Below are 15,067 nucleotides of genomic sequence, written 5' to 3'. Positions count from 1 at the left end.
AACCAGCTGTACTGTGTGCTACTATAAGTAAAAAAAAATACTGAAAGCAGTAGAGACAAAAACACAGCAGATTAATTCAGTCAAGTGTTAAATCATTGTTGTAGCAATTAATATTGCGAGGAGCATCTTTGTCGTTCTTTTGAATTTTAACATTTTTGTGCTGGTTGCAGTCTCAGGGCCAGCCCTGGACCCCTGACGATCCTGTGCACAGAACTCTGTCCTGGGTGTGTTCAGTCTGGCAGCAGCTCAACAGCTGCCTCTCTCGCCTAGGAACCCCTGAGGCCCTGCTTGGCCCTTACGTTTTTCTCTCATGCCCAGTCCTGCCAGAACAGAGACATGCCATCTTGAAGTGAGTGCAGCAGACTTACACACTTTGATCTTTTACTTGAGGTCGCATTTCTATGTCCATGATTGCCTATGGTCTCTGTTTCACTGTTTGTGCTTCCTCGCAGGTGGTTGGCGCGTCTGTGGAATGTGCTGGTGGTCCCACGCATTGAGGATGCTGTCATCTCTAGGGTAACAGCCAAGCACTCTCCTTTGCAGCGACGGTCTCCTAGCAACAAGGGCCTAAGTCCAGGGCAGAGGGCGGTAGTGCGAGCAGCTCTCAACATTGTCCTGAATAAAGCCGTGCTGCACAGCTGCCCACTGGACAGATCAGGTGCAGTATTAAGACACTGAGGTGCAGTAACACACACTGGGTGCAGTGTTTACACACTCTGAGATGCAGTTACACACATCATTGGAAGTTACAGACATCATGTCCTGAAATGTCAGGTACGGTAACACATGTTGTGACTCATTTATTAATCTTTTAGTAAAGCTGTGTGTTTTTCCCACCGTATTATAATTTCTGTAACACTGATCTTCTTTATACTAGCATGCATCCGTTGCTAAATGGTTTATTCAAGTTATGAAACCACTGTTTCATGAAATCTTCATTATATTTGTGTTTAATTGAGAAAAAATGATTGTATCTTGACAGCGTAATCCATATATAAAAGTACAGTACAAATGTTTTGAAGCTTATCAGTCAAGGTCCTCATTAGAGAGTCTCCTTATATGTAACAGATACAATCTCAAGAGTTCTTGTAAGATACAAACATTTTTCGGAACTAAATGGATTTTCAGGAATACTGCAGTTCTTGTGTAAATGCTATTGTGAACGATTTACAAATAAATCTGTTCGTTTCTAACATGATAAACCTGTTGGTCACCTGCTGAATAGCGGCGCAGAACCGCATCAGTCACAATAACACACATAAGGTGGGGTACTAATGCAGAATTTTACAGTTGCCTCTTTCTGTGTGTAAATGTTATTCAGAGATCAACCAGCTCTTGCCAGAGTTCCGGGGTGGATGTTTTCCACTCTCCTCCATTAGCTACTCCTACAGGAAAGGTGGGAGGAAAGGGCGTGATAGCGCTGCATGGAGACGATCCAACACCAGTCCAAGAAAAAAAACAAGTCCTGCATCTGGAATAGGCTCGAACAGCTCTTTACAAGAAGGTCAGGGAAAATCTGTTGGCAGCCCTATTTAGACTCACTACATATTAATTCATTAGAGTAACACATTTCTGTCTTTTTTTTTTTTCTTCAGGGTCTGTGTCCAATTCAGAAGTTCACCTAATGACAAACGCCAGTCATCCCAGGTCTGTTTCTCTGCTGTATCACCAGCAGTGGGCACTGTTCACTCATAGACACACTACATCATTATGGAAGCATTTTGGGTTATTTAGATTATGAGCCTGTGTGACTTTTGAATGTGCTTCTCCAGAGTCAGTGATGGGGATTCGGCTGGTCTCACACTCTACTCTGATGATGAGAGCGACCTGATCAGGGAACTACAGACTTTGTGCTCCAGCAAATCTGAGCCAGATATAAGCAAGGTAATCCAAAATTCCATTCAGTGCAAATCTTCAAGTCTGTATCCTGTTGTACCCAGTGAACAGAGAATTGGTGTTATATGGTGTCCTGTAGTTGTTTCAGTTTTTCAATTGCTTCAGTCCTGACCAAAATGCATTATTGGTAAAACAGCATTTTACTAACATTTTAACATCATAGAAACCTTTTCTGCTCAAAAACATGTAACACTCAGCATTGTTATCGCTCTTATCTAGATATCTGTTTAAGACATGTACTTATCGTCTACTGCAGATTGCTGTGTCCCAAGAGGACTTCATTATGCTCCCTGGCCCAAGTCAAGATGCTCATCGGAGAAAGTTGGAGCACAGCTACAGTGGACTCCAAGCACAAGCCAGCAGAGAAGACAGCAGTTTGGACAGCACCCAGCCTCCAGTGCAGCAGGTAAAACCAGCATGACTCCACAGGATAAGCAGATCATTGCCTGAGAACTCCAGTGTGTTTTACTGATTTAACACCTCTGATTCAATTCATCAGCTACAACCTAACCCTGCATAAGTTCATTTCCAAGCATGGTTCCCTGAGGAACTGATTCCAAATGATTAAAACCTGCAGTACTGATAAGGTCAAACATTAATGGTTCTACAGCTGGAATTTACATGAAGGCCACAAAGCCTTATGCTGCATATATGTCTCACTTGTGCTCTCTCTCTCTCTCTCTCTCTCTCTCTCTCACTCTCACACACTCTCTCTCTCTCTCTCTCTCAAGGTATGTGGGTTACACAGTAGTTTCACACACAACACATACTCTTACCTTTAGTTGTTCACCTACAGAGTATGAATGACTGAGAGAACAGAAATATTGGTACTGTAGTTGCAATAAAACCTTTGCTCCTAAAAGAAGCAGTACAAACAATTTAGCACAATACCTTGACCCAAACACAATACAGCGCTTCAGAAATTCAGTCTACTTCAGCCACTGCAGGTATGCCTTAACAGTATGCATGCTGTATAATGGCTGATAAAATGATTACAGACATGAAAATACTTGAAAGAGAATTTTGCTAGGGTAATAATGAATCTCTATATATAGGCAAATACATACAGCTTATTAGCTTATAGGTTACTATACTTATTTAAAACATCTAAGAATAGAAGCATCTGACACCTAATTGTTTTTCTTTTCTTATTTTTGAGAAGGACTTTCCCATAAAATCTCTTACACTGTCAGTATTTATCACATTGTAGCTATAAGATGAAAGAGAAAGCAGCTGTGAAGAAAGGCGACCTCGAAAAAAATAAATAAATCTAACTAGCACAACAGTGTGCAGCGTGATGTAGCGTGTTTGATAGCCTTCATGAATGATAAGGTTATGAATATACTAGGAGGGGCAGCAGGGGTAGAAGTGTAACGTGCTTACAACAGTAGCAGATTGCAAAGGTTCTTGATTCAGTGTGCATCCAGTGTTATGTAGGAGGAATCCCGAAGGAGAGGGTTCTAAAATCCAGCCTACATTTTTGGGGAGTCATTTGCCACAAAAAGGATGAGAACCTCTAGATTAAGGAACTTGATTGGGTAGAATAAAATTAGAGTAGACAGTAATAGAAGGAAGTGTGGTATTTTGAAGAAATCAACAGTGAGGTAAATATCCTTTCCACTGTGACACTGTAACAACCCTAATCTGGTGTTTTATTCACATTCAAACACATTACAACTACCACTGAAGTGATCTGATTGTATTTGCTATGAGCCAATACTATGCAGTGTGCATGAATCTAGTTCTGTTTAATACATGAATTGTGGATCGTTGACAGATTAACAGCAGTCATTCAGAAAATGTCCACACCTCCCCACGCCGAGTGGCCAGGCCCAAATCTCAGCTGCCAATCCCCAGCAGCAAGGGGCATCAGCAAACTCCCAGCAGCTCCCACCGAGCCACCAATACCTCCAACCCCGCTATCAGCAGCAGCATCCGTCCCTCCCAAACGCACAGCAGCAGAGCCCACATGAGCAGCAGAACAAGGCAGACACAACCCAACAACAGAAACAAACAACCAGAAGAGGAGATCTGGATTCTTAACTCCAACTTCCACAAAAACTACAGCAACCGTGAATAGATCCCCGTTTCAAACCCTATATCCCCACTCTGTAAACTTCTTCCAAAGTGTGTTATTGACAGCTTTTTAGTATTTATAATAAATGTTGTCCATACTTGTTACACTATATTATCTTGTGTACTTTGGGACCATAGTTTTATTATATTTCAGTGTTGAAGTATTGAGTTTGAAAGAAAGAAAAAAACTGAGGAATTAGCCTGGGAAGACTAATAAAAGAAGTGCTTTGTGAGCTTTTAGGTGATCAAAGGAAAAACTTAGTCTTTTTTTGCCAATAAGTATTTTCGGATAAGTATTTTATGTTTAAATAGTTGCAAGATTGGTTCTACATATTGTTAAAATTAATCAGGGTTTTACCAAATATGTGTAAATAAAAAAAAAAACAGGAACTTAAATGTTATATATAGACTAGTGGATGTGGTGATGCGCTTGTATAATGAAGAGCTTAAAAAAAAGAACTGTACATAGTGTTTCTAATATTACATTTTGGTCGATTTTTCTCACTTGTTTCAAAGTGAACTGAATGTGGCAATAAGTAACGTCATTGCAACACAAGTCCTTTTCTTTTGTCTGTAAAGCCATAATGAGTAGTTTTAGTTGCCCATGGAATGTGTGCTGAGTCAGGACTTGCTTGAACTTTGACCCTTGTGCAGAAGCCACTGCTGAAATTTAAAGCAAGATTAATTTTTGATTTGTTGTTCTCTAATAAACACTTAGGATAATCAAGTATTATTTTAAACTCACCATTGTTCATATGTACAGAAGAGCTTATAGTCAACCACTGATGTTGAATTGTGAGATAGGTGTCTGATGAGGTTCACAGAATTGTCCTGTTTCCTCCAAGCACAATGATTAAAAATGCACTGTTACCCTAACCATTACCGCAAGCCCTTGATTTTATTTCCTCTCACACATCCATTCATATACTCCAGTGTTATTAATCCAGGTGGAAATGTAGGCAAAATTAAAAACAGAAGTGACCTTGACCACGTAGTGTCAAAACCCCTACCGCCCTAATGAACCACTGCATGCCGCCCCAGTGAACCACTGCATGCCACCCCAGCCTCCCAGATGCGAGAGAGGTGTCTTCCTTCCTTCCCACACATTCTCAGTTGGACTTAAATCAGGTGATTTTCAAAGCCTTTTCTGTCTAGCCAAGCAGTGGAGTACTTGGATGCATGCAATGGAGCATTGTCCTGCATAAAGTTCATGGTCTTCTTGAATGCTGATAACTTCATCCTGTACCACTGTTTGAAGAAAGTATCTTCCACAAGCTGGCGATAGTTTTGGGAGCTGAATTTCAGTCCATCTTCAACCTGAAAAGGTCCAATTAGCGTATCCTTAATGATAGCAACCCACGCTATTACCCTTCCCCCACCTTGCTGGCACCGGACTCGAACTGCTGCACCATCTCCATTAGCAATCCAGCCTCAGGCCCACGCATCTGGTCCATCAAGAGTTGCTATCATATCATCTGTCCTTAAAACTTTTGAAAAATCACTTTACTTTAGTAATGCATGTAAGCACCTGACACTTTCTACTTTGGAAGACTCCAGGTAGGTTGCAGTTCTGGAAAATGGTGGCGCTGGAGGCTAACAGGTTTCTGGTGGTTTCATGTTTCATTCTTCGCAAGTCTTTTGAAGTTAGTTTTGCAGCAAACCTGCTGATGATTATCAGCAAAGCATTTGATTGTCACGTTGTCACGCCTCAGTAGTTTGCCAATCTCGAGTGTTGCTTCCTGCTGATAGACATCTTACAATTTTTGCACACCTGGATGTAAGATTTTAATCGCTTTAAGCCATGCCCTCCCTCATGATGCAACTAAATAACCCCTGAAAATGATTCTACCCAGTAAATTCACGTTCGTGGTTTAGAGTTGGAAAAATGTGTCTAGAAATAATATATGATCAGAATACAGACTTGCCAAATAATTATGCACACACTGTACGTTATAAAAGGCATTTCAGCAACATATCTGCTGAAACTTCTTGAAAAGGTGCCTTGAATTAAAGCTACAATAGAATAGTTTGATGAATAGAGAATGTAAGTTTTGACACAATAAAGATTTACAATTCATTATCTCTTGAAAAAATAAATTTTTCATGTTTATTTTTTCACAAAGTTAGCTTTGTTTTCAAACCTCTGACCGGTAGTGTAAAAAAAAAAAAAATCCATAGTACTAACACTTTGCATTTCATTTCGGGCCTAATTTGTTAGTAGTTAAATAAAATTCCTAAATAAAAAAAATAAAAGTAAAAGTTGTGCATGCATTTTACAAAAGCACATTTTGCAGTACTTTTACAGGAACAAGTTTGAGGCTTGTGGACTGACAATTCAATAAATAAGTTGAGAAGATTTACAACTGTTCTGAAAAATGATCTGTGAAGGCCACCAAGAAGAAGAACATGATAAAAGTGTCTTTTTGACTTTTTACAGTGGGATGATCATTTCCTGGTCCCACTGTCTCCTGTTATGAAAGTCTATAAAGTACCTTAAATTATATTTATTGCATGTATAAAAAAGATGTTCATTTATTGTACCACAATCGTATTCCAGATCATCAGCACATGATGAAAAAGTACAGTTCAGAATGAGTGTGTAAAATGAGGACATATTGTATAGGACATGAGTAGTCCTAAGTTAGCAGGAGCTCATGAAGGCAGAGTCTCTGTTAGTGTCTGATTGCCTGGGGCTTAGAGACGAGTGTCTTGGATGTCGTCCTCAGTCTCCTCCTGTAGTGTAAGTGTGACGGAACTCAGTTTGGGCTGCGGCACACGCATGCTAGAGTTGCGGCGTGGGAACAGTTTGAGGCGCTCGGCTGGACTCATGGCCTGTTTCAGCTGGCTGGTCTCGTTCAGCAGGCGCTGGATTGACTCATAAGTCTTTACCTTGCCCTGCTCCATCATCTATAGCAAGAGGGTGAACATACATCACAGAAAAACTTTAGTACCACTCTAATTAACTGTATTGTTAATCTCAAACATAATATCATAATATCAAATATAACTAGTATGACAGAATGATATTGTTAATCTCCAATATGACTGCTCATATTAAATATAGCTAGTATAACAAAATGACATTGTTAATCTCCAATATGGCTGCTCTTATTAAATATAGCTAGTATAACAAAATGACATTATTAATCTCCAATATGACTGCTCTTATTAAATATAGCTAGTATAACAAAATGACATTGTTAATCTCCAATATGACTGCTCTTATTAAATATAGCTAGTATAACAAAATGACATTGTTAATCTCCAATATGACTGCTCTTATTAAATATAGCTAGTATAACAAAATGACATTGTTAATCTCCAATATGACTGCTCATATTAAATATAGCTAGTATAACAAAATGACATTGTTAATCTCCAATATGACTGATCATAATAATAGCTTGAGGGGTCTGCCCCACTGAGGACCGTGATCCAGATGGACCCAGCTGCTGATATCACTGTGTTCAAACTGTGAAAGCATGAATAATTGTGAAAGCATGAATAACATCCAAGTTAATTCAAGCTAAAGTACACTCACGCCTTCCGCCTTTTGGAAGTAGACAATGAAAGATGTTTCACTGTTACAATTTGCTTTTCTATTACATCTAATACTATACAATATTAATGCATTATTTTGTGCTAATTTTGTGGAATTTGAAAGATAATCCATGGTTTTCCCAACTTTTAAAGATCTGGGAGATCTTGAAAATGTGTATTGTATGTAATAGGGAATGTATAAGAAGTCACTAATGATTGATCAGGTTACATCGCTTTGCTTACATATACTATATGGCCAAAAGTATGTGGACGCCTCACCATCATACTCGTATATTGGTCTTCCCCAAACTGTTGCCACAATGTTGGAAGTACACAATTGTCTAGAATGCCTTTGTATGCTTTAACATAAGGATTTCCCTTTACTTTTCCAGCAGAACAATGTCCCTGTGCACAAAGTGAGGTTCAGACCCATTATAATCTATAATGGGATGTTCAATAAGTACATATGGATGCGATTGATCAGGTTTCCACATACCTTTGGCCACGTAGTGCAAAGGTAAAGGTAAATGGATTGGATCCATTTTTACATGTGGTCTTTATGGCAGCTTGTCTCCTTCCTTAACAACTAACAACAAACTTAACAGCTTACCACTGTTAAGTGGTAAACGTCATAACCACATTAGCAAATGCTAATGGTTTGGTACTTTTTAATGCACATACTATATAGTTAGCTAACAGCTGCAAGTTATGGCATATTGATCTGTCTTGTAGTGTATTCAAATTCACCTATTTGCTGAAATGAAAGCCTGTCAAATTCTCACCAGAATGAGTGAGCAACCTATCTGGCTTTGTTGTTATTTGGTCATGGCTGCCATCTCAGTATTTGCATATAATGCTGTGATTATCACAGATAAAAGCTGTGAATTCAGGCAGCAGTGCCAAAATACTGCAGTGGATGTAAATGACTTAGAAGCCATGCTTGTTTTAAGCAGTTAAGCAGGTATAGACAGTACTACATGGCATAACAGGGCTACCAGGTTACTGACTGTTCATGTTATATTAAGTACAGTCAGGTCCATAAATATTGGGACAGTGACACAATTTTGGTAATTTTGCCTCTGTACACCACCACAGTGGATTTGAAATGAAGCAGTCAAGATGTGACTGAAGCGTAGACTTTCAGCTTTAATTCAAGGGGTTTAACAAAAATATTGCATTAACCGTTTAGGAATTACAGCCATTTTTTACAGAGTTCCTCCATTTTCACAGGCTCAAAAGTAATGGGACAATTGACTGATAAGCAGTTTCATGGCCAGCTGTGGCCTGTTTCCTCCTTATATCATGATAAATTAAGGAGATAAAAGGTCTGGAGCTGATTCCAAGTGTTGAATTTACATTTGGTAGCTGTTCATGGGAACTCTCAATATGCCGTCCAAAGAGGTGTTGATGCAAGTGAAGGAGGCCATCATTAGGCTGAAAAACCAAAACAGACCTATCAGAGAGATAGCAGAAACTTTAGGAGGGCCAAATCAACAATTTGGTACATTCTTGAAAAGAAGGAATGCACTGGCGAGCTCAGAAACACCAAAAGGCCTGGGAGACCGCAGAAAACAACTAAAGTGGATGATTGCAGAATTCTTTTCTTATTGAAGAACAACCCCTTCACAACATCTAGCCAAGTCAGGAACACTCTGGAGGAGGTAGGCCTATCATTGTCAAAGTCTACAATCAAGAGCCACCTTCATGAATGTAAATACAGACGGTTTACCTCAAGATACAAACCGCTGGTAACACTCAAGAACACAAAGGCCAGATTAGACTTTGCTAAAAAACCTCTAAAAAAAGCCTGACCAGTTCTGATGCAAGATTAACTTGTACCAGAATGATGGGAAGAGAAAAGTATGGAGAAGGAAAGGAAGGGCTCATGATCCAAAGCATACCACATCATCCGTCAAACATGTGGAGGCAGTGTTATGGCATGGGCATGTTTGGCTGCCAATGGAACTGGGTCACTGGGGTTTATTGATAATGTGACTGTTGATAGAAGTAGCAGGATGAATTCTGAAGTGTACAGAGCTATACTTTCTGCTCAGATTCAGTCAAATGCTGCAAAACTGATAGGACAGCGCTTCACAGTACAGATGGATAACACCCCAAAACATACTGTGAAAGCAGCCCAAGAGCTTGGAAATTAAATGTTCTTAAATGACCGAGTCAGTCACCTGACCTCAACCCAACTGAGCTGCTTTTCACTTACTGAAGACAAATCTGAAGGCAGAATGACCCACAAACAAGCAGCAACTGAAGATTGCTGCAGTAAAGACCTGGCAAATCATCTCAAGGGAGGAAACTCAGCATTTGGTGATGTCCATGGGGTCCAGACTTCAGGTAGTCATTGACTGCAAAGGATTTACCTCCAAGTAATAAAAATAATCCTAATATTTATGATTATATTAGTTTGTCCCATTACTTTTGAGCCTGTGAAAATGGAGGAACTCTGTAAAAAATGGCTGTAATTCCTAAACGGTTAATGCAATATTTTTGTTAAACCCCTTGAATTAAAGCTGAAAGTCTACGCTTCAGTCACATCTTGACTGCTTCATTTCAAATCCACTGTGGTGGTGTACAGAGGCAAAATTACCAAAACTGTGTCACTGTCCCAATATTTATGGACCTGACTGTATGTGGGAGTGTGTACATGCTTTTTTTTAAAGGTAACATGAGTTGGGCCCAAATGTAATGTTTGCATAGGAGTTCACTGTGACAAAAATCCACCACTGATCATTTCTGTCTCATCATGCATTTACATTAGCCAACATCCTCCCACTTTGCCCAAGTTTCCAACAATTAGGCTCAGTTCAATAGTCAGCACTGAAATGAATGCCATCTGTTGCAAAGCAGGTTTTGTGCAAACAGGTTATTTTATTATCTAGCTCATATTATGAATGCTATCTTACAAATTTGTGAATGCTAATATGACATTATTGCTGATAATCATGACAGTATGTCTAAATAACCTACTTGCAACTGGCACCCCAAATGACAAAGAAATGGAATAACACTTAAGTAATGTATTTGTGCTGTGCTGCAAAAATGATTGTTTGTGCTGGTTTGATTGCTGAGATATTTCAACAGCTGTATTTCACTTTAAATACAGATGTTATAGTTACTTCAGAGACGCTTTTTACTTTAAAAAATCCAACCAAATTACTGTTATTAATATATGTTGTTGTTTTTTCTGTACAAAAACAGCACATTTAAGTTTTTCCACATATTACGGGTTCAATTCACTGACTTTAATTTAGACCAAAAGGTGTTGATTAATTTTCTATAACAGCAGCTCAGACAGTAGTTCTGGCTGTAAGGTTTATATTAATGTGCTCATTCTAATCCATAATCATTTCATAGTAACAACTTAAATAGGGACTTGTATGGCACATACTCCACATAAACAGATTAAAAAAAATGTGTACTTGTTGGTATGATGAAGTTTTCTGTCTGGAGACATTTATGTAACATGTTTGGAAGGAGTGTCCAGTGTTAGCACTTTGTAACAGTTAAGAGGTAAACTTTTCCTTCACAGAACAGAGGGCTTTGCACTTTCTGTTTCTTCTTTAACATGACAAGCTATGTTTTTTTTGTCTTCAAGAGAGTGAAAAAAGAGCTGGTGAGGGAGCAACTGTTAATAGCATGCTGTGACAAGTGATAACAGGAACTAACTTAAAACCACAGACATTCCACAACATTAAATATAACTACAATCTGTTAAAACGTACAAAATGCCGTTATTTGGAAACTTCACAGTGGTAACAGTAACACCACTTTGTGTCTGGCCACATCAGACCCCCTTGTTGCTGATTTTCTTATAACAGCATGTTTTATTCATTACATATAATGCTATAATATCTCAAAAACAAAACCAATACACACTATCATTTCACAGCACAAAAAAATGACTTATTTAAGTTTTATATAATTGATTTTTATATTGGGGCCAACTTCAGTAGCATGGCTGCTGGGTTTCCTAATTGGTGAAATAAAAGTGATGACAGAGAGAGCTTTACCAGGAAGCACTGGCACTCAAGCAGCGGTTCCACTTTGTGTTCACACAGTAAGATAGTGCAGGAGGAGAAGGACTGCCTGAGCGTCTTCTTCAGTACCTTCACAGTTCTGTAATCCATCACAGTTAGCATAACACAACTCATCAGTTACCATAACAAAAACCAGTGTAGCAATTTAATCTCAAATTGAAGTTCTTGTTTCTACCAACAAGGATTTCTCTTAGCACAGATCACAGAACAATGTTAGCCATCTTCTATGTGCTATGGTTATGATGGTGGTTCACCTACATGGGGTCAAGGTGGGCACTGGGTTCATCCAGCAGCAAGATTCGGGCCCTACTGAGGATGGATCGAGCCAGACACATCAGCTGCTTGTGGCCGTAGCTGAGCACATGACCCCCGTATTCCAGCTGGAAATCCAGTTTATCTGGAAATTGCTCAATCACTGACTTAAGCCCCACCTGAAAAAAAAAAACAAATTAAAACTATCCACACAGGAATTACACATTTCTCAGAATTTGACATTTCTCATTGCAAATAACAGTAAGAAGCACATCCGTAACTCACACTTATATCCATGTAGCATATTTTAACAAAATTACATACTTTCCATTACCAATTATTCAAGTATACAAGAATGGTAAAAAACAAAAACTTGAATGTTGGTCGATTGATGGACAATGCAGACTTGCCTGTTATTTGACAAGCAATTAGGATGTGTCTTTAAAGTGCACTATGAACAAATTGTTCATAGTGAGTGTTACAGCAATGAGACTTACCTCCTCAGCAACCCTCCACAGCTCCTTGTCACTGTGGCATCCACATGGGTCCAGGTTCATCCGAAATGTCCCAGTAAAGATGAAAACTTTCTGTAGCAGCCGAGGAGTTACAAAGCCAAAATGAGAGGGCTTATATAATTCTGTAAGAACAATACAAATTTGTGTCATTCAGAGCTGTGGACGTACCTGAGGCACCACACCAAAAGCCTTCCTCCATTTTTGCAGGGACATGTTATAGCAAGAGACGCCGTCAATAGACATGTCTCCATCTGTGTAGGCCAGACGCAGGAGCGCATTGAATAGTGTGCTTTTCCCAGAACCTGTCCTGCCCAGTATGCCCACCTAAAAACCAAAAAAAAGTTCTTAATTCAGTTATTTACATTTATACACAAGCTTGTTAGTGCATTCCATTGCTATAATAATAATAATAATAATAATAATAATAATAATAATAATAATAATTACCATGCATTTTGCAAATGATTTACATTAAAAAAATCACGATAAAACATAAATATAATACCCTTCAATACTCTCCATTAACAAAAATAACTAATAATCTATGAAGATTATGAAATTATGAAAAATTATAGAAATTATAAAAAATTATAGAAAATAAAATTGTAATAAAATAAAAGGCTGAACAAGTATGTTTCAATCTGTTATAAAAACACCTATAAACATTATGTTCCTCATATTCTCTAGAGCAGTGGTTCTCAAAATGGGGTCTGAGGACCCCAGGGGTGAAGCATAGGCAGGGGGAGTGTGAATTTTTCTATTTTGTTACTGTGGTGAAAATCAAAATCTACCATTAACAAAGTTATTACTATTTAATTTTTAGAATTATTAGCCTGTTTGACTGGTCACTTGAAATGAATGAGTTGAATCTCAATAACTCAAACATATACATAATGTCATGTAATAAATAATGTCAATAATGCCTATAAATAATGTTAAGGTAGATCTAATAGCACTTTTAATGAAACTGTGTTCTGTGAATATAAAGGTCAGAAAGAATTGCTCTAAGGCTCCAACAAATAGCCAAAATATTATTGGACACGTTTAAATACTGAGTGTATTTGAATAGTTGAATATTGAACAGAAATATGTTCAGAAAATACATCTATACTGAAGGGGTCCCTTGCTGCTAAAAGAACACTATTCCTGAATTCAGGGATGATATAAGAAAAACATCTTCTAGAGGCTGAGCTGTAAGTGATCCCTGGGATTAACAGTAAGCCTGTCTTGGCTGAGCAGAGTGGTCGTAATGGGTTATACTGCTTCAAGAGTTAAGCTATGGCTAAACCATATAGGGCTTTAAACATCACAAGCTGGACTTTGTAGTTAAAGCAAAACTTAAAAAGTAGCCAACTGGGGTAATTCCCTCTGGTTTTCTTTTCTTATTAAGAACACAGATCTTATTAAGAACACATATTCTGAACTAGCTGAAAGCTCTGATAGCAACATTTTTTTTTAAAAATTTGTTTCTTTATTTGTTTATTAAAAGATAATATGTAATTTGACAGATGTTACATATGTGGGACCCAAATAATAGACCACCATCAAATGTGACACCACCATGTTTATTAACTGTAGGTTTTGGTGTTGTAGTATAGTCATCAAGGTATGTGGTAAAATCAGAATCCTTATTTTGAGCAGACATAGTACCTAATATCTGTGCTCCTTTTTCATCAGAATTGAGGAGGAGGAAACGTCTGTTCATCCAAGATGTTATGTCTTTAGCAAAGTCTTAAGTTTAGTATAGGTGTGCAGTGTGTGATGTGAAAAACATGTTCAAGGTGCTGTATATAAAGGGGAAAATAGAAGGCCTTAAACAGAACCTTGCAGGACACCATTTTGCAAATTTTGAAAAATAATGCTAATAAATTGCTAAAGCTCTGTCAAGTAATAACTAAACTAGGAAGGCAGTTTCCTCCTAAACTTGAAAACTTGTTTAAGGCTGCACTCAAGTCCAACAGTGCCAAAACATATCCACTATCTGAGGCCAGCAGTTGGTCATTAACTACTTTAGCATATGCTGATACTATAATATGATGCTTAAGTAAACAATACATAATGCTTATTCCTACTTAAATAAAAGAACAGAGCTGCTGGGGAACAACTTTCTCCAAAATTAGATTAGATTTTTTCACAACACAACAGTCCTAAAGCTGTATTAATCCATAATATACAACAGTTAGTTCCAGTCCACTATTCTGATTGGAAAAGTGGTGTTCCAAGAGTGCTGATATTTAGTATAACAGCCCTGGGACATTTCACTGTTTGTATCACTCCGCTTGTCTGTGTTTGCTACAAAATTAAAACCGTTACTACACTCACTACGTGCTGTCACACAATGCCCTATCCAGCTGTGGCTTCTTTGGAAAGTATTTTCACTGACGGATAAACAAACAAAATATTTGGCCATATTGTGTCTGAAATGTCAGTTCCTCAATATTAATTTCTTGTTTAAAGAACTGTATAAAAGAAATATCACACTCGCAATCATGGTGGTGTACTAAATATCAGCATGGCTGTGATTGTGCCATAGAGACGAGGCCGCAAGTAATCACAGCTGTGCTAACATTCACTACAACAGCATGCTTGTTCGTTCAATATTGCTTAAACGAATCGCTGCTGAATGATAAACTTTATGATGTGTTTTTCCTTTTTTGGAAAATTTGAGGACTCATTGATTATAAGGCCTGAATGAATTTGATCATCAGAAAAGTATCATTTGTTACTTTAGTTATT

The 15,067-nt window shown here is 38.2% G+C and overlaps 2 protein-coding genes across 5 annotated transcripts in view; one reads left to right on the top strand and one right to left on the bottom strand.

Annotated features, from left to right (window-relative positions):
* Window positions 1-15,067, top strand: part of cttnbp2 (cortactin binding protein 2) — a 61,627-nt gene that overhangs the window by 42,976 nt on the left and 3,584 nt on the right. For 2 of the 4 annotated variants that reach the window (XM_026927341.3, XM_026927342.3), the window contains exons 17-23: window positions 171-349; window positions 453-658; window positions 1,322-1,504; window positions 1,596-1,647; window positions 1,773-1,884; window positions 2,153-2,302; window positions 3,674-4,848. In XM_026927341.3, the coding sequence (XP_026783142.3) occupies window positions 171-349; window positions 453-658; window positions 1,322-1,504; window positions 1,596-1,647; window positions 1,773-1,884; window positions 2,153-2,302; window positions 3,674-3,976 (1,185 nt within the window). In that variant the 3' untranslated portion in view covers window positions 3,977-4,848. Of the gene's footprint in view, window positions 1-170; window positions 350-452; window positions 775-1,321; window positions 1,505-1,595; window positions 1,648-1,772; window positions 1,885-2,152; window positions 2,303-3,673; window positions 4,849-15,067 lie in introns of those variants that run through there. The other 2 variants (XM_053234732.1, XR_008301885.1) reach the window with 2 other exon arrangements.
* Window positions 6,050-15,067, bottom strand: part of cftr (CF transmembrane conductance regulator) — a 28,391-nt gene continuing 19,373 nt past the window's right edge. The window contains exons 23-27 of the mRNA XM_034305411.2: window positions 12,500-12,655; window positions 12,314-12,403; window positions 11,823-11,995; window positions 11,538-11,643; window positions 6,050-6,879 (exon numbers count right to left, since the gene is read on the bottom strand). Coding sequence (XP_034161302.2) covers window positions 6,667-6,879; window positions 11,538-11,643; window positions 11,823-11,995; window positions 12,314-12,403; window positions 12,500-12,655 — 738 coding nt within the window. The 3' untranslated portion in view covers window positions 6,050-6,666. The remainder of the gene's footprint in view (window positions 6,880-11,537; window positions 11,644-11,822; window positions 11,996-12,313; window positions 12,404-12,499; window positions 12,656-15,067) is intronic.

The sequence above is a fragment of the Pangasianodon hypophthalmus genome, chromosome 6, assembly GCF_027358585.1.
Source record: "Pangasianodon hypophthalmus isolate fPanHyp1 chromosome 6, fPanHyp1.pri, whole genome shotgun sequence".
Taxonomy (NCBI): domain Eukaryota; kingdom Metazoa; phylum Chordata; class Actinopteri; order Siluriformes; family Pangasiidae; genus Pangasianodon; species Pangasianodon hypophthalmus.
Note: the sequence above shows the minus strand (reverse complement) of the source record. Positions and strands in the feature narration are given on the sequence as shown.